This window comes from Schistocerca piceifrons, chromosome 6 (assembly GCF_021461385.2).
Source record: "Schistocerca piceifrons isolate TAMUIC-IGC-003096 chromosome 6, iqSchPice1.1, whole genome shotgun sequence".
Lineage (NCBI taxonomy): Eukaryota > Metazoa > Arthropoda > Insecta > Orthoptera > Acrididae > Schistocerca > Schistocerca piceifrons.
Window position 1 is genome coordinate 331325922 of NC_060143.1, and position 23008 is coordinate 331348929.

At 39.6% G+C, this 23008-nt stretch overlaps 1 protein-coding gene across 1 annotated transcript in view; it reads left to right on the top strand.

The window, feature by feature from the left end:
- Positions 1 to 23008, top strand: part of LOC124802759 — a 428511-nt gene that overhangs the window by 343271 nt on the left and 62232 nt on the right. The window contains exons 27-29 of the mRNA XM_047263751.1: positions 1596 to 1702; positions 6501 to 6974; positions 8699 to 8829. Of these exons, the coding sequence (XP_047119707.1) occupies positions 1596 to 1702; positions 6501 to 6974; positions 8699 to 8829 (712 nt within the window). The remainder of the gene's footprint in view (positions 1 to 1595; positions 1703 to 6500; positions 6975 to 8698; positions 8830 to 23008) is intronic.

Below are 23008 nucleotides of genomic sequence, written 5' to 3' on the forward strand. Positions count from 1 at the left end.
TGTGTGTGTGTGTGTGTGTGTGTGTGTGTGTGTGTGTGTGTGTTATCTTTTTTTGATGAAGGCCTTGTTGGCTGAAAGCTTATTTGTGACAGTCTTTTTGTTGTGCCTATCTGCAATTCAGCAACTCTGCTGTACGGCTAGTAGCAACTTCCCTTTTCATAAGATTGTAAAATTTATCTATTATTTTAAATTTTTTTTACTTGAAACTGTGTCAGAAATCTTCCACATAAATAAGCTTTATTTCATACAAAAAGCATTGCCAGTATGCAAAGCCAGTTTATTTGGTTGTGATATGTAAATATATGAGAAGAGTATTTGTGACTGTTTTCATTACCTGATTTAGAAATAGCAAAATGATGAATGAAACACAAATTATGTAACTAATTTTATCTTATTTACACAACATTTCACATTTTTAGGTTCATATGACAATAAAATAAATGCCCTTGAAGCACTATTAAAATTGCACATCTCAACTCTAGGAATCCTACTGTTTCTATAGGATGTGCATATGACTTTAATGTCAGCCTGTTCTGACACTGGTGATGTGTTTGTTATTTGGTGCAGTGACACTACAGTGTGTTCCTAGATGTTGCTGGATTTTCTGTACAGATAAAAATATATTTTTTAACTGTTCTTCAATACCGTATCTATTACTTTTTAATTGACTTTTATGCAAATTCATAAAGAACCATATTGTCCACTGTCTAGAACACTTAAAATGTGAACTCTGCCATCCCTATATATATGAGATTGTTGTCTTTTAATACACCTGACATGAACTGTTTGAGGGAAACCATTTTGTTCTTTCACAATGTAACAAAAACAAAGAAAATTTTGTGTTTCCAGCCCACCACCTCAAAGTGAATGAAAATTAATAATACATTAAAAGGGAACAAGTTGCTGCAGATGAATTTAGGTACACTTAAAAGAAAACTGTATGTGGTGCTGACACTGAAATGTTGTTACTCAGTGGATAAATTCATGCAGGACAAACTGGAAATTTGAGCTGGATACAATGTTTTACATCCTAAGAAATATCATTATAGTGTTATTATTCATATAATACTTTATTATTAGTGTAAAAATCTTGTAATTGTATTATAAATTTTTGACATATCTTCTGTGTGCAAACCAAATAGATTGCAAATGTATGTCATCAGATGAATAAACCACAATTCCAGTCTTTCTTCACTACATTCCTACATGAATATATATTAGACTTTGTCCTGTCATATATTTTTAACACATCTCACTGTTGCCAACAGATAGGTGCTTAACTAAAATCATGGATGCTGCTCTTTCTATTTTGTTGTGTTCTAAAATGATAAACTAGCATTTGTTCACTACATTACTACACAAATATATTACACTTTGTCCTATCACCTGTAGATCTACATCTTAAACACATCTCACTGTTACTGTCAGATAGATGCCAAATAAAAAACATGAGTGCTGCTTTCTGTATTTTGTCTTGTTCTAAAATGACAGACATATACGTTATGCCAGCATTGTATGAATAAAATGCTGCCTTCATACTACAATAAAATAAAACTTTTGGTTTACATCAAAACATTATGATTATTTGTCACCAGTGTGGTTTGTGGCGTAATAATGGATGGGATCTAAATACATGTCAGTCAGATGGGGTCCCTCGCAACCAAGTATTGGAGTGTCACTGTACAACTCTTGGCAATTACAGGTATGTCTCTGCTGTAAGTCTCACATGCTACGCAATAAATGATGAATATTTGTGTCTTTAAAACTAGAGTGCAAAGAAGTCAACAATAGATTCCAAGTATTTACTAATAAAGGATGATTTGGATGCCAAGGGAAAAGCAGGATCAGTGAATAATTATAAAGAAGATGACCTAAGTCATTCAGAAAATAAGTTAATACATACCTAAACTGTGGCCAAATAAAATGCAAAGTATAAGATGTAATAAATATATTCAAATACCATCTTCTGTTAAAATTCAAATAAAAGTAAAGCTACAATGGATAATATGAATATGGAAAGGATAGATAGCTACTCCCCATTTAAAGGAGGATTTGTGTTGCAGACTGGCACGAAGAAGGAGAATGCTGAAATATTTAAGCTTTTGTGTAGAGCTGTTCTTCAGAAACAGCTATACACATTCACACAAGAATAACTCTCTCACACACTCACTGTCTCTGGATACTAATGGTTTAAGATGCTTCAGAATCTTTTAGATTTCCTAATTTTCCAGTTTATCTCTACACAGTCAATGTGTTTACTATGCTGATCATAGCATTTTACTCCCAGATCTACTTACTTATTCATTATCAGATCTATTCCTGCATTACCCATATTGCATTCATATTTATGACCCTGTACTCACTTGATCAGACTCCTGTTCATCCTGCCACCATACTTCATTAATTCCCACCATATCTAATGTCAACCTATCCATTTCCCTTTTGCAATTCTCTAACCTTCCTACTTGAGGTATAAACACCCCACATTTCAACCCATAGATCACATTTTGTTTCTCATGATGACAATAACCTCCTGAGTAGGTCCCACCCAGAGATCTGTATGTGGGTCTATTTTACCTGCAAACTATTTTTTTCGAGAGGATGCCATCATCATCACCCCTTAGAGTAGAACTGCATGACATTTAGGAAAACAGCAGCTTAGTTTCCCCTTGTCTTCATCTGTTCACAGTACCAACATTACAAGGCAATGTTGGCTGATGTTATGTGGTCAGATAAGTCAGTCATCCAGACTGTTGCCACAGCAACTGCTGATTAGGCTGCTGCCCCTCTATTGTAGTTGAACCTAATGTATTGTATCATTGAGGCCTGCAATCCATCCCACAACAGGAAGATCCATTCATGAGGGTCACTAAATATAATCACATTTTGATTAATGGCGTTGAGTAACACTTAATTTGGTGACTGAGGAATATAATGTCATTTGAAATATGAAGAAAAGGAGGGCACAGGGAACATTGTTTCAGTATATATGGTTAATGCTAGGGTAAAGCTATAGAAAGGGAACTTCAACAATTATTTATGAATATTTGTAAAGAAGAGCAATGACTCAGATCTGGAATAATGCTTTAATTAGTCTCCTTCACAAGAAAAGAGGCATATAGAACATTAAGGACTATACACCTGCAAGGTTCCTATATGTAATGTGCAAGATATTCACTAAAATTATCAAGTGCCCACATAGAAAAAAAGGAGAGGAAGGAACAAACTGCTTATAAAAGGGTTGTTGCACAGTACACCATTTTTGAGTGATTAATGAAATTATAAAATGAAGCAGTGACTATGAATTACCACTTAATCTTATATATAAAAACAAAGATGAGGTGACTTACTGAACAAAAGCGCTGGCAGGTCGATAGACACACAAACAAACACAAACATACACACAAAATTCAAGCTTTTGCAACAAACTGTTGCCTCATCAGGAAAGAGGGAAGGAGAGGGGAAGACGAAAGGAAGTGGGTTTTAAGGGAGAGGGTAAGGAGTCATTCCAATCCCGGGAGCGGAAAGACTTACCTTAGGGGGAAAAAAGGACAGGTATACACTCGCACACACGCACATATCCATCCACACATACAGACACAAGCAGACATATTTAAAGACAAAGAGTTTGGGCAGAGATGTCAGTCGAGGCAGAAGTGTAGAGGCAAAGAAGTTGTTGAAAGACAGGTGAGGTATGAGTGGCGGCAACTTGAAATTAGCAGAGATTGAGGCCTGGCGGATGACGAGAAGAGAGGATATACTGAAGGGCAAGTTCCCATCTCCGGAGTTCGGATAGGTTGGTGTTGGTGGGAAGTATCCAGATAACCCGGACGGTGTAACACTGTGCCAAGGTGTGCTGGCTGTGCACCAAGGCATGTTTAGCCACAGGGTGATCCTCATTACCAACAAACACTGTCTGCCTGTGTCCATTCATGTGAATGGACAGTTTGTTGCTGGTCATTCCCACATAGAATGCATCACAGTGTAGGCAGGTCAGTTGGTAAATCACGTGGGTGCTTTCACACGTGGCTCTGCCTTTGATCGTGTACACCTTCTGGGTTACAGGACTGGAGTAGGTGGTGGTGGGAGGGTGCATGGGACAGGTTTTGCATCGGGGGCGGTTACAAGGATAGGAGCCAGAGGGTAGGGAAGGTGGTTTGGGGATTTCATAGGGATGAACTAACAGGTTATTAAGGTTAGGTGGACGGCGGAAAGACACTCTTGGCGGAGTGGGGAGGATTTCATGAAGGATGGATCTCATTTCAGGGCAGGATTTGAGGAAGTCGTATCCCTGCTGGAGAGCCCCATTCAGAGTCTGGTCCAGTCCCGGAAAGTATCCTGTCACAAGTGGGGCACTTTTGTGGTTCTTCTGTGGGGGATTCTGGGTTTGAGGGGACGAGGAAGTGGCTCTGGTTATTTGCTTCTGTACCAGGTCGGGAGGGTAGTTGCGGGATGCGAAAGCTGTTTTCCGCCAAGAGTGTCTTTCCGCCGTCCACCTAACCTTCGTAACCTGTTAGTTCATCCCTATGAAATCCCCAAACCACCTTCCCTACCCTCTGGCTCCTATCCTTGTAACCGCCCCCGACAACCTGAAAACAGCTTTCGCATCCCGCAACTACCCTCCCGACCTGGTACAGAAGCAAATAACCAGAGCCACTTCCTCGTCCCCTCAAACCCAGAATCCCCCACAGAAGAACCACAAAAGTGCCCCACTTGTGACAGGATACTTTCCGGGACTGGACCAGACTCTGAATGGGGCTCTCCAGCAGGGATACGACTTCCTCAAATCCTGCCCTGAAATGAGATCCATCCTTCATGAAATCCTCCCCACTCCGCCAAGAGTGTCTTTCCGCCGTCCACCTAACCTTAATAACCTGTTAGTTCATCCCTATGAAATCCCCAAACCACCTTCCCTACCCTCTGGCTCCTATCCTTGTAACCGCCCCCGATGCAAAACCTGTCCCATGCACCCTCCCACCACCACCTACTCCAGTCCTGTAACCCAGAAGGTGTACACGATCAAAGGCAGAGCCACGTGTGAAAGCACCCACGTGATTTACCAACTGACCTGCCTACACTGTGATGCATTCTATGTGGGAATGACCAGCAACAAACTGTCCATTCACATGAATGGACACAGGCAGACAGTGTTTGTTGGTAATGAGGATCACCCTGTGGCTAAACATGCCTTGGTGCACAGCCAGCACACCTTGGCACAGTGTTACACCGTCCGGGTTATCTGGATACTTCCCACCAACACCAACCTATCCGAACTCCGGAGATGGGAACTTGCCCTTCAGTATATCCTCTCTTCTCGTCATCCGCCAGGCCTCAATCTCCGCTAATTTCAAGTTGCCGCCACTCATACCTCACCTGTCTTTCAACAACTTCTTTGCCTCTACACTTCTGCCTCGACTGACATCTCTGCCCAAACTCTTTGTCTTTAAATATGTCTGCTTGTGTCTGTATGTGTGGATGGATATGTGCGTGTGTGCGAGTGTATACCTGTCCTTTTTTCCCCCTAAGGTAAGTCTTTCCGCTCCCGGGATTGGAATGACTCCTTACCCTCTCCCTTAAAACCCACTTCCTTTCGTCTTCCCCTCTCCTTCCCTCTTTCCTGATGAGGCAACAGTTTGTTGCAAAAGCTTGAATTTTGTGTGTATGTTTGTGTTTGTTTGTGTGTCTATCGACCTGCCAGCGCTTTTGTTCGGTAAGTCACCTCATCTTTGTTTTTATATATAATTTTTCCCACGTGGAATGTTTCCTTCCATTATATTGATACCACTTAATCTTATTTTCATACATAGTGAGTAAGAACCTAGTTTCAACAAAATCTGTACTGACAGTCCTTGAGAAACAAAATGTTGATCCAGACTGTATTAGTATACTGAATAACACATTCTTAATGCAAGACTACATGAGAATACTATAAAATTCAAAACTGAAAAAGCTTACGCATGGAAGTTCCATATAACCAAAACATTTCTCAGCAGATCTAGAAGAAAATTTCAGATCTTTAAACTGGGAAAAATGTTTGTGTTACCAGAACATCCCTAAATCACCTTCTTTGCAGTCACTTCTTCTGTATGAGAGTCTGAATAACACAATTACAGGATTCACTCTTGCCAATAGTGACAGCACTTAATAAAATTAGAAGAATTATATCAGGTTTAACAATCTACCCTTGCATATACACTCATAAACTGTAAAGATTGTGCTGTAATTATTAACACTGAGCCATGTAATAAATCTGGTAATTGTGTTCTTTTGTTTCACGCATGGAACGAATTTGCAGTAATATTTTATTAGTTTCTCTTTTTCTAATTTTAACATTTTGTTAATTGGCAAAAAATGGCCCAATAATTTTAAATACATTATTTATAATTTCTTTTAGTGCCTCATGTTATGTTGGATTGATTTTAATACTCATGGTATCTACATAAAGAGCAAAATAAATGTGTCATTGCAAATTCAGTGACTCACTCTTATTTTACTTACAGCGTTTTTATTGCTGATGTTCCTCCAAAAACAACTACTCGCATCACTGAAAGTGCTGCTATGACTGTCAGACCAGTGGAACATCTAACATCTAGTCACACAGAATCTAGCACTGGACGTATGTCTACAGTAGTTTCAACAAGTTCATCTTCACCAACTGCCTCTACTGTCACATCAACTATTAAAATGACTGAGTCAGTGTCAGATACTACAGTACTGTCGACAGGCAGAAACACAGTGTCTTCAGCTAATACAAGAACTCCATTAGAAGCAGGTACAACTGCAACTGCAACCATGTCAAGTTCTCCTGTTGCCAAAAGAACCTCTGGAAGTGATGTGACAGAGTCTTTTACATCACTGTATCAAGTTGGGACGGGATCAGCAGAAGAATCTACAACTGAGATAAGTTCTCATTTGACCACAAGACTTCCAGGAAAAGTTATCTCAAACAATACAATATATAACGTCATATTTAGGTAAATCACATAAACTTTTAACAGCCAGGAGGCACTTGTCATTCATTTATAGCTGAAATAGAGTCTTTCTAATAATGGAAAATCCAGGATGGAATGTAACAATATTATGAGAAGGTAAGATGCTACTCACCATCTAGCAGAGATTCTGAGTTGCAGATTGGTACAACATAAAGATTTTCACACTTAAAGCTTTTCACCAATGGCCCCTGACAACAGTAGACACACATACGCACACACACACTCATGTAAATGCAATTCACACACATGACTGCAGTCTCAGGCAACTGAAACCACACTCAGTTGCCTGAGACTGCAATTGTGTGTGTGAGTTGCATTTGCATGAGTGTGTGTGTGCCTATGTGTGTCTATTGTTGACAAATAAGAAGATAGTATCTGTTCTTTCAGACATGTCCAAAAGAAGAGATACCATCTTCATATAGTTAAGGCTAACCGGCCATTGACCTTCTTCTTCTGTGCTGGATTCACATGCATTGCCCGAACTCTTACGGGATTCGGTAAGATTGTGTGCCGCGAGTAATGAGTGTAGTGGGCAGCGGCACTACGAATGTAGTGTGTGGACATTAAGCTGGGAATGTGAGTCTCACGAGGAGTGTGCAAGGGATAAATCCCTGCAGTCACACAATCCTCTGTGCCCTTGGTGGCTCAGATAGATATAGTGTCTGCCATGTAAGTGGATATCTCGGGTTCGAGTCCCGATTGGGGCACACATTTTCAACTGTCCCCGTTGATGTATATCAACGCCTGTTGACAGCTTAGGGTCTTGATTTACTTATCATTTCATAACTGACAAAGGCCATTGGCCAAAAGCCTTAAGTGTGAAAATCTTTTTGTTGTGCCTATCTGCGAGTCAGCATCTCTGCTATATGGTGAGTGGCAACTTTCCTTCTCATAATATTGAAATAGAGTGTTTGTTAAGTATGTTAATGACTTATTCTTAATTTGTTCTATGCTTTAATTACTAATTAATTAATATAAGAAAGAATTCAGTTTCATCCTTAGAGTATCTGAGACCTTTATTACAAGGTTGTTTTATTTTTTTCCATGTCTTTAAAACTGGCTGCAAAAGTCCCAGGTTGAGTGAATTCTGCACCAGAGGATATTAATAATTTAATAAGATCTTGAAAATATATTGATAGAATATGTATTGTTGCCTACACTGTGCTGCATTTTATACAAATCTCATGTTGAATAATGTGCCTTTATTCAGTGCAGCATCTCCTGTTAATTGTTTCTTTTTAAGCAGCCTTATAAGATATTGATTATAATGTCCAAAGCTTAGACTTGTGTTGATACAAAACACCTGTAACTTTTCTTTTTGTGCAACAGTTTAGCTGTTAAACCTCCTTTTTAACAAATTTTTAATTACTGATAACAAAACCTCTCTCTCTCTCTCTCTCTCTCTCTCTCTCTCTCTCTCTCTCTCTCTCTCTCTACCTCCCTCACACACACACACACACACACACACACACACACACACACACACACACACTCTCTCTCTCTCTCTCTCTCTCTCTCTCTCTCTCTCTCTCTCTCTCTCTCTCTCTCTCTTCCCTTCTCTGTTGTGTGTGTGTGTGTGTATTTTGGCATATTATTGCTCACTAATGTGTTTCTTACTTACTCATTAATACACATTATTTTATTTTCTGCATGTACTTCTTGATATGCATGTTTCAGAATAGTATTTCTTGATACGCATGTTTCAGAATAGAAGAAGATTTTGGAAAAATTGTTAGCAAAAATGAAAAACAATTTGAAAATCATTTGAAGATACAGATCCTAGATCAAGTGCATGAAATGCCCAGTAATATGATATATGGCATATATTTAACTAATGGTAAGTATCTAGCTGAATGAAGCACCTATACACCCCTTAGTCATTGGTTGTCATTAGAGACATTTTAAAACAATAAAAACAATATTTCTAAAAAAATATATTGCTGAGAATGTTTCTCTGCATTGTAGTGTTACGTTATCAGTAATGTGGTATATCTCTCTTCATGTAATGATATAAATTCTGAACATTTTTTTACAAATACAGAGGGGTCCAAAAAAATGTATCCACTGTTTAAAATTCCATAGCTGTCAAACTAATTGACGGAGTTGTCTCATCCTTGATAGTGTAATAGTTTGTAGTTCTGGCAATCGCCACACAAGCGTTGTATTGCATTGTTTTGTTTTGTCAGATGACAGTTGCCAGATAGTCAGTGTTTTGTTCTTAGTTGCACCTAGTTACTCGAGTAAACATGGCTGGCGCAAGGCTTACATTCGATAAAAGGAAGTCAGTTTTGAAATGGTATTTTAAGCACGAAAACATTAATGAGGTTCAACGGCAATGGTGTAATGAGTATCAAACAGAGCCACCGACACGTTTAACGATTCATCGCATTCAAGACTAATTTGAAGCCGAAGGCTGTATTAAAGATGTACACAAACAACTATCTGGATGACCTGTAACAGTAACAAGTCCAGCTAACTCCCATCATGTGTTACAACAATTCACTCGCTCACCACAGGAGTCTGTGAGATAGTGTGCCCATGAAACTAGATTGAGTCGCTCAAGTGTTTGGCGAATTTTGAAGACAGCAAAATGGAAGTGCTACATCCCATGATTGCTACACGCAATGAACAAGGATGACCCAGATCGTAGAATGGAGTACTGCGAGTGGTTTACTAACATGGTGCGGAACGATGAAGAGTTTGCAGAGATGATTGTGTGGTCTGATGAGGCACAGTTCAAACTCACCACAATTGCATCTGCTGGGCCGCCAAAAATCCAAACATCCATGTAGATAAAGCAGTGAATTTGCCAGGAGTAAATGTGTGACGTGGGTTGTCATAACGGGGCTTGATTGGGCTATTGTTTTTTGACGGGACAGTTACCGGTGACATGTACCTTCAGAAGCTTGACACATCCATTTTACCTGCCATCCAAAACTTGTATGGAGACAGAAGAGTTTACTTTCAACAAGATGGCGCCCCAGCCCACTACCAAAATCGTGATAGGGTGTATCTCGATGAAAATCTACCAGGAAGATGGAGAGGTTGTAGAAGTGCTGTGGAGTATCCACCATGTTCCCCAGACCTAACTCCTCTGGACTTTTACCTGTGGCTGAACACTAAAGGACATCGTTTATTGGCAAAAGCCATGCCCATTGGATGAACTTCAAGAGACCATTGTACATTCATGTGCAAATATCCAACTGAACACGTTGCAGTCAGTAGTTCATGCTGCAGTTCAGCAGCATCGTTTGTGTGTGGATGTTAATGGTGACCATTTCAAACACCTACAGTTGGACTTTAAGCTACACTTTCACCAAAAATGAGACAACTCCGTCAATTAGTTTGCAAGTTATGGACTTTTAAACAGTGGATACATTTTTTGGACCCCTCTGTATAGTGAGTAAATATAATAAGAATCATCCACCTGTAAAGCTGTTTTTAAACATAGGAAAATAGAAATATGTGAAAAATAAGAAAGAAATAACATGAGTAAAAGAATGAAACACACTAAGAATTTATTTCTGGGAGCATATTTTTATGAAAGCTTATGTAAGTTTCACATACCGTAGTGCAAATGCAAATTGAAAAAGAGACGTGAAAGTATAAAGTAAAAAAAGTAAAATGGTCTGTGAGTTAGACAACTGGCTCTACTCATCTTAATGCGAAGCCATTGCACAGCATGGAGATAAAGATACTTGTGGAATTATCTACCATAATAAGCAAGTATTTCTTACTTAAAAACTAAAAGGAAAAAACTAGTAACATGACAGTGCGAAATGAGGAAAATGGTAATAAGAAAATGCTCAGAACTGTATGTTGTCATAAGTAAAGGAGACATAATAGGTAGGACTTGATTCTAAATTGTTCTACAGTACATGTACTATGAATGTGAACCCAGGTCTGAAGGCTACAGTTATGTGAGCATGTAAATAAGTTGAATGCTATTTTCTTCAATTGTTTCCACCCACTGTCATGAAGTCAGTCTTCCTGTTATTTTTTTCATAGCAGAGGGTCTTTTTCTCTTACTCAACTTCTAAATGTACTTTTGAACTGTGTCAGATTTGTTGTTACCAGTAGGTACAATCAGACTGAGAACAAGTGCTTTTACTGGGATGGAATGTTGCTAGTCAGATTGGCAGCCCATCCACATCAAGCAATCTCACACAGACAATTGAATAGTGTCCTGGTGATTTTTAAAAAGTTCATTGCCATTTTCAAGACTTGTAGTTTTCATGTTACTTTATTCTCTGAAAGTTACCTTAGAAACTTGGAAGATTTCATTTCTATAAACATTTTTGGGAGATTCATCAGGGGCATATGCATCCCATGACTTTCCCCCTGCATCTACATCAGGATGAGGAGAGACAAAGTACAATTTTGACAATATTTCTTCTAGCTTATCACACATTAATGGGAACAAAGAAGGCAAATGATGTGGCACATCAAGTACCCACCACCATCACACACCTTATGGCAAGATTAACAACAGTGTTCTTGGATTGTTTCAGCTCTTGATTTAGTGGAGTGTTGGTAGGGAGTTTTGGGGGATGTGTCAAGTTGAAAAGGTCAGCTAGGCAAGGTCTGGCATTAGGAGGGGTCGACGAAGAGGAACAATGTGGGTAGCATAGGGGTTGGATATTAGTATCCCAAGGTGGTAGTAGGATGTTAGCAGGGAGCAGGGTGGTAACTTATGGAGGTGGTCTCTGGAATGCTCTTTCAGGTATTGGAGTGCAAGGGACTCAAGTTTAGAAGTGTGATGGATGTAGTAGGGATTGCACAGTAGCAGTACCTTGCAAAGGGAACATAGTAGTTAGCTTTTGCAGTACCAGGTTTGTGAGGGGCATGGACAGGTAGAACCTTTAATGTGAAAGTTAGTATGAAACAAGAGGAGCGATCCAGAGAATGTTACCTTGCCACAGTTTGCGCAGCTCCCCCCCCCCCCCCCCCCCCCCCCCCTGTTGGAGGTTCATGTCCTCCCTCATCCATGGGTGGGTGTGAGTGTGAATGTGTGTGTGTGGGTGGGTGTGGGTGGGTGTGGGTGTGGGTGTGCGTGTGTGTTGTCCATAGCATAAGTTAGTTTAAGTAGTGTGTAAGCCTAGGGACTGATGACCTCAGCAGTTTGGTCCCGTAGGAACTTGCCACAAATTTACATTTCCAGAGAATGGAATTTTTATGGTTAGTCCTTTGGTTGGTGGAGGTGGAAGTGGGGGGAGGCGGTGGGGGGGGGGGGGGGGGGAATTCCATGGTTTAACAAATCTTAGGCTCTTCCCAGAACCTCTTTCCTGAATCAAATGCCCTCTTCACCCCTATGACGTTCGAAAAACACACCTACTAAGTGATCTTCAAAATCAACAAACCCAACAATGCTGTGTGACCCATTGCAGCAAGTTATTCTTCCCACACTGAAATAATTTCAGCCCTCATTGATCAACACTTCCAACCAATTGTCAGAAATGTCACATCCCATGTCAAAGAGACCAACCACTTACTTTACCAACTCTTCACCATCCCCACCCCTTTACCTCCTGAATCCCTATTCATCACTGTAGGTGATACTTCCCTGTACACCAACATTCCTCATGCCCATGGTCTTGCCACTATAAAACACAAACTCCCTCATTGTCCTTCAGATTCCAAACCCATTACCTGATTCATCATACATGTTACTAACTTTATCCTAAGTCACAACTACTCCTCCTTTGAAAGGAAGGTATACAAAGAAATCCATGGCTTAGCCATGGGCACCTACGTGGTACCCTCCTGTGCTGACCTGTTTATGGACCATCTAGAGGAAACTTCCCAAAACCCCAAAGCCCTGGTCTGGTTCAGGTTCTTTGATGACATCTTCCCAACTTCAACAGCTTCTCTCCCATCCACTTCACCTGGACCCTGCATTCCTTGATATTGTCCTCCCCTCTGATGGCTCTATCTGCACCTCTGACCGCATTAAACCCACCAACCACCAACAGTACCTGTATGTCAGTAGCTGCCCTCCCTTCCACACCAAAAAATCCCTACCATACAACCTGGCCAACTGAGGACAGCATTCACAGACAGGCACTATCCCGCAGACCTAGTCCACAAAAAGATTTCCTGTGCATATCCTAACACACCCCCAATCCTCCCACCACTGCACCAAAAATCAGCTGCAATGGAGCATGTACCATCCCAGGGTGGAACAACTGAACCACATCCTTTGTTAGTGCTTTGATTATCTATCACGAGCCTACCCAAGATCCCTCAAACCCTTCCTAAAGTGGTCTTCCATCACTCATCCAACCTGTACAGCATTGTATTCCACCAGCATGCCACTCCAAACCCCAAGTGGAACAACTGAACCACATCCTTTGTTAGTGCTTTGATTATCTATCACGAGCCTACCCAAGATCCCTCAAACCCTTCCTAAAGTGGTCTTCCATCACTCATCCAACCTCTACAGCATCGTATTCCACCACCATGCCACTCCCAACCCCAAGAGGAACAACTGAACCACATCCTTTGTTAGTGCTTTGATTATCTATCACCAGCCTACCCAAGATCCCTCAAACCCTTCCTAAAGCGGTCCTCCATCACTCATCCAGCCTGTACAGCATCGTATTCCACCACCATGCCATTCCCAATCCCAAGTGGAACAACTGAACCACATCCTTTGTTAGGGCTTTCATTATCTATCACCAGCCCACCCAAGATCCCTCAAACCCTTCCTAAAGTGGTCTTCCATCACTCACCCAACCTGTACAGCATCCTATTCCACTGCCATGCCACTCCCAATCCCAACTCCTTGCCACAAGCATCATATTCCTGTGGAAGAACAGGTGCAGTAACTGCCCAATCCAACCATCCAGCACTTCCTATTGCAGTCCTACCACAGAATTATCCCTCCCCATCAGAGGAGGAGCCACCTTTGAAAGCAATCAAGTCATATACTTGTAGCTCTGCTGAAATCATTGCACATCTTTTTATACCAGTATGACTACCAGCCAGCTGTCCATGAGAATGAATGGCCACCACCAAACTTTGGCCAAGAGCTGTGTGGATACCCTATGGCATAACAAACAGCTGAACATAACATATTTGATTTCAATGGCTGCTTCACATTCCGGTACATCTATATTCTCCCTTTACCATCAGTTTTTTTTTTTTTCTTTAAAAAAATGTTCCAAGATGGGAGTTATCTTGACAACACATTCTCCACTCCTGAAATCATCATAGCCTCAGCCTACAGTAATCTACTCTCCCCACATCCTCCACCCAAAAGTTTCCGCTTCCTTCTGTCCTATTACCTCTTCTCAATGCATGTCTGCTCACTGATCACCCTTGTTGTGAACCACTCTCTGCCAACACAACCGCCAGTCTTTTCTCCTTCTCTGCTCCTCTCCTTTTCTGCTCCCATTTTACTCACCCTCCCCTCTCACTTCATCCCTCCCTCACAGCCTCCTGACAGTGCACCTGGCAGCCTTTCCTGCCACCATCTAGTCTGTGCTGCATGCTCTGCCAGTCAGTGTGGATTTCCACCTCCACACCCATACCCTACTATTCCACCCCACCCCCTTTCCTGCCCCACTCCGAATTGCTGCTTTCATTTGATGCAATACAGTTTGAGCAGCCAAAGATAATGATCATGTGTGTGAAGGTGTGCTTGCTTGTGTGAATGTGTGTGTGTGTGTGTGTGTGTGTGTGTGTGTGTGTGTGTGTGTAGTGTAGTGTATGTGAATATGTGTGTGTGTGTGTGTGTGTGTGTGTGTGTGTGTGTGTGTGTTGTGTGTTCCTTTCTGAAGAAGGCCTTGTCCAAAAGCTGAAATGTGTAACACTATCTTCATTGAGCCTGTCTGCAGGTCAGCTTATCATCTTTACAGTGAGTAGCAACCTATTCTTTTTGTAATACTGTTGATATTCTAACTGGATGTTTCACTGTTTTATCCTTCTTTCTGGGGATTAAATGAGAAGGGAACCACTGCCTGGTGGTGGAGGAGAAACTCCAAAGGCAAAGGAAGACAACCCCAACAGAAAATCCTTTCTTGCGTTAGGCCTAACAAGGCAGTAGGGAAGTCTTCATATGTTGCTTTCAAAATACAGACGAGCCTCGGAACGACCCACTCAGAATTTGACCCCACAGCTTCTTCAAGTACTGGTATGAATGGTGGGAGACCTGATGATATTTATCAGTACAAGAAGATGAAACCAAATGCACTAAAAAATAACCTAAATATCGGCACCCTTAATATATTAACCCTCAATGGAAAAAAAGAAGAAATAACAGATCTACTAACAGAGAGAAAGTTAGATATTTTGGGATTAAGTGAAACAAAGTGGAAGGGAAAAGGCAAGAAGAATTTGAGAGGAGGAGGAAAACCATACTGTAGTGGGAATAAGAGATTTGGAAGACATTGTGTGACAGTGATGGTGAATAAGAATGTACAAAATTATATTGAATGTGTGAGATATATATGAGACAGGATCATAATCTTAAACCTGACATTCCAAAAAGAAACACTAAACGTTATCCAGATTAATGCACCTCAAGTGGGATGTAGCAAAGAAGAGAAGATGGACATTGAAAATGAGTTAGAGAACCATATAGAGAGTGCTAATATAGTGATGGGAAATTTTAATGCATAGATAGGCAAAGACAGAAAGGAATTTGAGCAAGTATTGGGATGTTTTGGATATGGAGACAGAAATGAAGAAGGAGAAAGACTCCTGGACTCGTGCCAGAGGAATGGAATGAAAATAGCAAACAGCTGGTTTTGAAGAGAGGAAGTCATGTTATCACCAGATACAGTTGGGATGGAAGAACCAAGAGTGTAATTGATTATATTCTAGTAGATGTGGAATGGGGAGAGAAAGCAACAAATTTGAAGGTAATTCCAAGTGTGAGTGCAGATGGAGACCATAGATTACTGGTGTGACAATGGAAAATGAATCAGTGTCTGAAAAATAGAAAAAAGAAGAAAGTGATGAGTATACGGGATTGGGAACTGAAGGGGAGTGAAAGTGCTGAGAAGTATAAAGAATTAATCACACAAAAATTTCCAAAAGAAGTTTACTGCAATGTACAAAAAGACTGGAGTTAATTCAAAGACACTTTAGCTGAATCAGCACAAAAAGTATGTGGTAGAACGTCTGGAAAGGAAAAAATAAGACAGTCAAGTTGGTGGGATGATACCACAATCCGAGCAGTTAGAAGAAAAAATGGAGCATGGAGAAAGTGGTGCAAAACTAAAAATGATGAGGACCATAAAAGATATGTAGAGGAAAAGAAGAAGTGTAAAGAAATAGTGGAAACAGCAAAGAAAAGAGCATGGAAAGAGTTTACAAAAAAACTTGAAGAAGATGTGAAGAGCAATAAGAAAATGTTCTATAAAATGATGAAAAATAAAAGGAAGGCTTCTGAAGTACCGGTAAAGATCGAAACAGAGGATGGTACTGTGATTGAAGATCCAGGAAATATAAAAGATCTCTGGAGATAACATTTTAAGAAACTGTTAAACGCTGAGGATCATGTACACAAGGAAACAACAAATAATGGAGAAACTGAGAGAAGTTGGGAAGCAGAATTAGGACAAATTACACAGGAAGAAATGGAAATAGCTGTGAGGAAGATGAAAGGGGGGAAAGCCCCAGGACCTGATGAAGTATCAGCAGGTCCAGTGGGAATGCAGTGGCTGTAAAGAATACTGTCAAGTGTGTGGAGAAATAGTACAGTACCTTGTGATTGGAGAAGAGGAGACATTGTTCCCATCTTCAAAAAAGGCAATAAAAAACTTTGTAAAAACTACAGAGGAATAAACCTTATTAGTCATACATCCAAGATTTTTGAAAGAGTTTTACTAAACTGAATAAGTGAAAAGATAGAAAAGGAGCTGTGTGAAGAACAGCATGTGTTTAGGAAAGGAAGAAGCACAACCGACCTGATATTTTCTATCCGTCAACTTATGGAAAAAAGCTGGGAGTATAACAAAAGGGTGATAATTGTTTTTATAGACATAGTAAAGGCATATGACTCAGTTAACAAGGAAAGACTCTGAGAAGAAATGAAGAAGATAGGTATAGAAGATGGATACATTAATGTAATAAAGACGATGTACAGAGGACACAACTGTAGAATTAGAACATCATTGTGGAACTCTGAATACTTCGAAATAAAACAAGGACTTAAACAAGGAAGTATTCTATCTCCTGCACTTTCTAATGTTGTGATGGACGGAATGAATAGGGCAGGTACAGATATAGTAAAAGAAAAAGACAAAAAGATGATTTTTGCAGATGATATAGTAATACACGGTGATAAAGGGATAGATGTACAGTTACAACTTGATGTGTGGAGGGAAATAATGAAAAGGTATGAATTAAAAATAAATAAAGATGAGAGTGAAGTAATGGTATTTGGAAGAGACAAAAGGATCAACAGAAATATTATGGAGAACCCCTCAAAGTGGTAGACAGTTTCACTTATTTAGGGAGTGAAATATCAAGTGATGGAAGAATAACCAATGAAATTAATAGGAGGTTACATAAGGTAGGCAATTTCTGCCAAACAATGAAACACCTGATTTGGAATAACGAAGTTTCAGAAAAAGCAAAACTCCTTATGTATAAGTGTTATTACTTCCGTACTGTCACCATTGGAGGAGAAACATGGATGATAACAGAAAGGGACTGGATCAGGCTGCAAGCAGGGGAAATGAAATTTCTCAGAACAGTTAAGGGAAAAACAAGAATGGACAGAGTAAGGAATTTAGATATTAGAAAGGACCTTAAACAAGAAAGTATGAGAGAAGAAATTTAAAAAAAGAGAGAAAAAAGAAAGAGATTAAGATGGTACGGGCCTGTTAAGAAGATGCATGGGCAGAGACTTCCCAAAATTATGGAACAACTAAAGATAGATGGAAAAAGACCTAGGGGGCACCAAAGAACGCAGTGGAAAATGGGAGTGAGAATATCTGTGGAAAGGAGGGGTGTGACCTGGAAGCAAGAGGTGGAAGAAAAGTGGTGGGAGGACCAAGCCAAATGGAGAGGACTTATCAGCACCCAGACCCGGCAGTAGCTGTAGTGGGATACCAATACGGATACAATAATAATAATAATAATACATTATCATCACGCCATGTCACAATGCCAGTTTCATAGATGCTGGTGACAAATTTCTTCCACTTTTTCAGTTCTCGTATGGCTTTCCCTCACAAATCCTAACCCAAAGGAGACCACTTTCAGTGACATCCTTCTTAAGTATGTCAGTCCATCTTCTTCTTGGCCATCCATCATGTCTTTTCCCAGTTATAGCCATTTCAAGAGACTTCTTGGCTATTGTACCACCTCCAATGCAGGTTGGTGTGGCAATGAGGCAGGATTGGGCCAACAAGTGGTGGAGGAGACATGGAAGCCCAGGAGGCTGCAGGGAAAAGCAGCTGCAAATGTAACAAGTTCTTTATTGTCATGTATGCACTGCTTGATACACTGGGTCATTGGCTGGCTGGCCACTGAATTCTGCTGGGCTGGTTGTCTGTACGCTCCACAGTGCTGACACTGATACTGTACTGAGTGTTGCCAGGCCTATTACATAAGTCGGTAGCATGTTCTCCAGGCCAGCGGCATGTACTCAACAATGGTTTATCTGCTGTGATGCCAGGAGATCCACAGATGCATCATGATGGTGGATATCCACCATGTTGGGACACCTGTTCAGCAATGAAGGATGATGGCTGGCGTGCACAGGGCGCGACTCACTGCCCTCTAGTCAGGAGTCAGCCATGCCACTGGAGATAACCTCAGATGGGCAGCTGTACCATGACACTAGTTCCAAGGAGGGACTTAGAGCAGACAGCTGTTGCACTGCTGTGGTCTCAAACTGGTAACTTCTACTAGAAGGTCCATGTGGTGTCCTTGTCCATCACAGCTCCATCATCATTGTGGGACTGCGAGACTAAGAATAATTTTATTACAAAAATGTCCAATATTTACAGCTGACAGCAGCTTGCTTGTTGTGCATATGCTCCACTACCAGTCATGTATTCAAAGGCACCACTGCCACTGTCACTGTGGTAATCTCCCTTGCCCATTGCTGTATTTGTCTGTGCAGTACCACTGAGTTACCTATTTCAGCAAGCTAATCTGCCCCACAAAATTACAGTGACATTGTTGAATTATTACACTGACAACATCTTGCACTCACCTGCTGTCAGCACTGCTCCAATACACTACATAGGCTTCACACTAATATGCCCATATGTGGACAATATGCTGCACTATTATGATTTCCTCTATCCATTTCAGATGACCATACCATCTTAATCTAGATTGATGAGTTTTTCCAGTAAGCTGAGTTTTGCGCCTGCACCTGTTCTGTTCCTTTCATTTCTTATCTTACTCTGTTTTCTTTGCTTCAGCATAGATTTAATAAACTTCATTTCAGCATATGTTTTTTTGCATGGCCACCTTTCACTGCTGCTGTTAAAATCAGTTATTATTGGTCTTCCATCTTAAGCTTACTGCACTTTAATCAGAGAGAATTACACTAGATGTGTTTTGCTTTTATTTATAAATAATCTTCCATGACTACTGGTGTTTCTTTACATATTCTCCAAACCACTGCTTCTCACCTCCTTGCTAGCTGTGGCTGATGTCAGAAGACTCTGATTCACATATGCACTTGGGAGTTTTTGCCATTCTGCAATATTTTTTGTGCTGCATTATTTACATTTCACTTTTGTAAATTTAATAAAAGTTATGTGTCATTTTCACTCTGCACAGTAACATCAACCACTGCTAACAAGGAGGGAAGAAGCAGTGGTTTGGAGCATACATAAAGAAACACCAATAAACATGAAAGATGCTTTATAAATGAAAGAAAAACTCTTCTGGTGTAATTCTCTTTAACGAAATTGCAGTAAGCTCAAGTTGGAACATCAATAATAACTGTTTCATTTCAGCATCTTGATGTAGTTATTCTCTCAGTGAAAGCATAGGTCTGCAGTGAATAGGTCAAAATGGGAATGTGGTATGTACTGGTTTTGTGTGTTATCTGACTGTCTCACATGAGGTACTTTACGTGATTGTGAAACTGGCAGCTTTATATGTACCATTTAGAACTTCACTTCCAGTTGAGTTTTCACAGTCTATCACAATTCCCAAATATGGGAAATGTTGCACATCCTCAAAGGATCTTTCAGTCAGCTGTAATTCTGGCTGTTCTTCTTATCTGCCTACCTTTATGACCACAGTATTTGATTTACTTGCTTTGAGACCGAACTCCTCATAGTTGTTGTTTCATGTATTCAGTTGTATTTGGATTGCATTTTCCATGTTTAGCTTTTGTTGATCTGCCACTTTTGGCATCCTGCCAGTATCTCTTGATGGTTTCAGAAAGGGTAAATCTACAGAATCAGCAATTGTCAGTCTAACAGAATACATTTTACAGTCCTTAGATGAGAAAAAGGTTGTCTCTGCAATGTTTCTGGATCTTTCAAAGGCATTTGACACCATTGACCATGAAATGCTGATACAAAAATTAAGCAACTATGGCATTCGGGGGCAACCAGGTGAATGGATAAAATCATACTTGTGCAACCGCAAGCAGTATGTATCATTAGGAAACTCATACCAATCAGAAACCCAATCCATCAAATATGGAGTGCCGCAGGGTTTGGTAATGGGGCCATTGTTATTTAATGTATTTGTTAATGATATAGGTGTTGAGGAGGAAGAAAAGAAAATATTGTATGCTGATGACATGACAATACTAAATAGTGACCAAAATATGGAACAGCTTGAGAGAAGAGCATACATATCTGCAAATGTCACAGCTCAATGGCTGTTGGAAAATGAACTGGTTATAAATCTAAAAAAGACTATGTATGCAGTGTTTAAAAACAAGGAAAAGGCTGTAGACATGGATTTAGAGATTGACGGAACAAGGCTGGAAGAAGTAGAATCTGCTAGATTCTTAGGTATTCTTGTGGATAATGAACTGAAATGGAAAAAACATATTAATAATGTCTGTAAGAAACTGAGCTCTGTCATATTCTTAATGATGCAGCTATCACAGTATTCAGACAAGAACCTTCTGTGTACAGTGTATCATGGACTTTTCGAACCATACTTACAGTATGGAGTGACGGTGTGGGGAAACTCAAACAAACAAGAGACAAAACGAGTGTTCACATTACAAAAAAAAGCAATTAGGACCATTTTAAGAAGAAAGACCTCTGAAACATGCAGAAACTGTTTCAAGAATTTAGGTATCTTAACTTTTTCATCATTATATATATACAAAACAATAATGTACATCACAAAAGGTAGTGAGGACTGGATTACAAATGCTAGTGTACACACCCACAATACAAGAAAGAAGAATGAAGTACGGAGCATACCCCACCGACTGGCAATGCTAGAAAAAGGACCCCAGTACTCTGGTATCAGACTACTAAGAAGTCTGCCCAAAACCTTGCAAGATAGTGTACTTCACAATGAATTTACAAAGAAACTTAAAGACTATCTCATTGAAAAAGAGTTTTACAGTGTTGCAGAATACTTATGCCATTAAATTTGTATATATTGTTACTCATTATCAGTGATGTAAAAATGTAAGCTAAAGGTGTAGAAAAATAATTGATAAAGAATTTTAATACTTTGACATGTCCTATATTACACGTACATTTACTGTACATAATGTAATCTTACAGGATCAAATAAAATTCAATTCAATTCAATTCAACCCATCACTTCTTGCCTTCTTCTCCCTTCATCTTTTCAGTTCTTCTTTCAGCTTAAAACCCTGGTAGTTTTTCAGTTTCTTTCTAAATGCATTCCTGTCCCTGCTTTTGTCCTCCAAGATAACGATTTCTTTAAGATCTCTATCACTGTTTTAGAACAATAACAGTCTTTTTGGTCTTATGAAATTCCAGATTTTCATTGTTAAATTGTCATCAGACATTCTGACAATGTGTGCATAGAAAAACAATCTTCTCTTTTTTATCAGTGATGTTACTGGTTCAATCTTTTTATACAGTTCCTCATTCTATATCAAACATATGTGCTTATAATGAATGTCTTTCCATTACCACAACAAGTTTATTTTATTTCAAAGGAAATAAGAAGCACACAATGAGAAATGTATCTAGACCACAAATTGAATGCAGTAGGGTATGGCTAAAGGGCACTTACGGTGTCAGTGACTCTTCCACAGTGTGCTGCTATTGGCAATTTGTTTCCATGTTGTAGCTCATTAGGTAACAGTCTATGGTAGCCAATTATAATTGCTGAATGTAATGACTTGTTTTTGGTGGAATATATGAATTCATACTCTTGTTTTTGATGTGGTGAGCATGAGATTGACAATTATTGACCTTGTTATTATAAGTTTGATTGCTGGATTTTATATTTGTTTCTTGTATTGGTTGCTTCTCAGCATATGACAGAATTTCTAGGGATATTGTTTCATATTCCAATGTTACAGTTTGGCTGTGAGTTAGCAAAGTCAATGGATGCGATTGGAGGAAATTCACTGTTGTGACAGACAGATCATATCATAGCCTTCTGATCATTTCAAAAACTTCGTAGAGTATTTTCAGAATATCCTGATTTCTGGTGTGACTGTTAAGCAGGAACCTAAGAGAAAACTGGAAATATTACTGAATATTCTGTTTTATTTGACAGCATTCTGTGCAAGTTATGTAGCCTTAGAAGAACAAGGAAACAGCTCTGTCAGATGTTGCTAACATATAGTAGATTTCATTATCTTGAAAGGAGTACTTTATTTATTTATTTATTATAAAAAAGATAAGTATATATGACATATACTTAAAGACACTGGGTGACATAGTTTTACGCTCTTGTGGGCAAAACATAACAGTGAATTGTAGTTTATTCATCTCATGACATACACTTGCAATCAATTTATTTTGCTTACAGGAAACTTGTCAAAGATTTACAGTACAATTACAATGGTTTTTATACTAATAAATAATAATATAACACTAAAATGTATTTATATATTTATAGTGGGATATGTAACA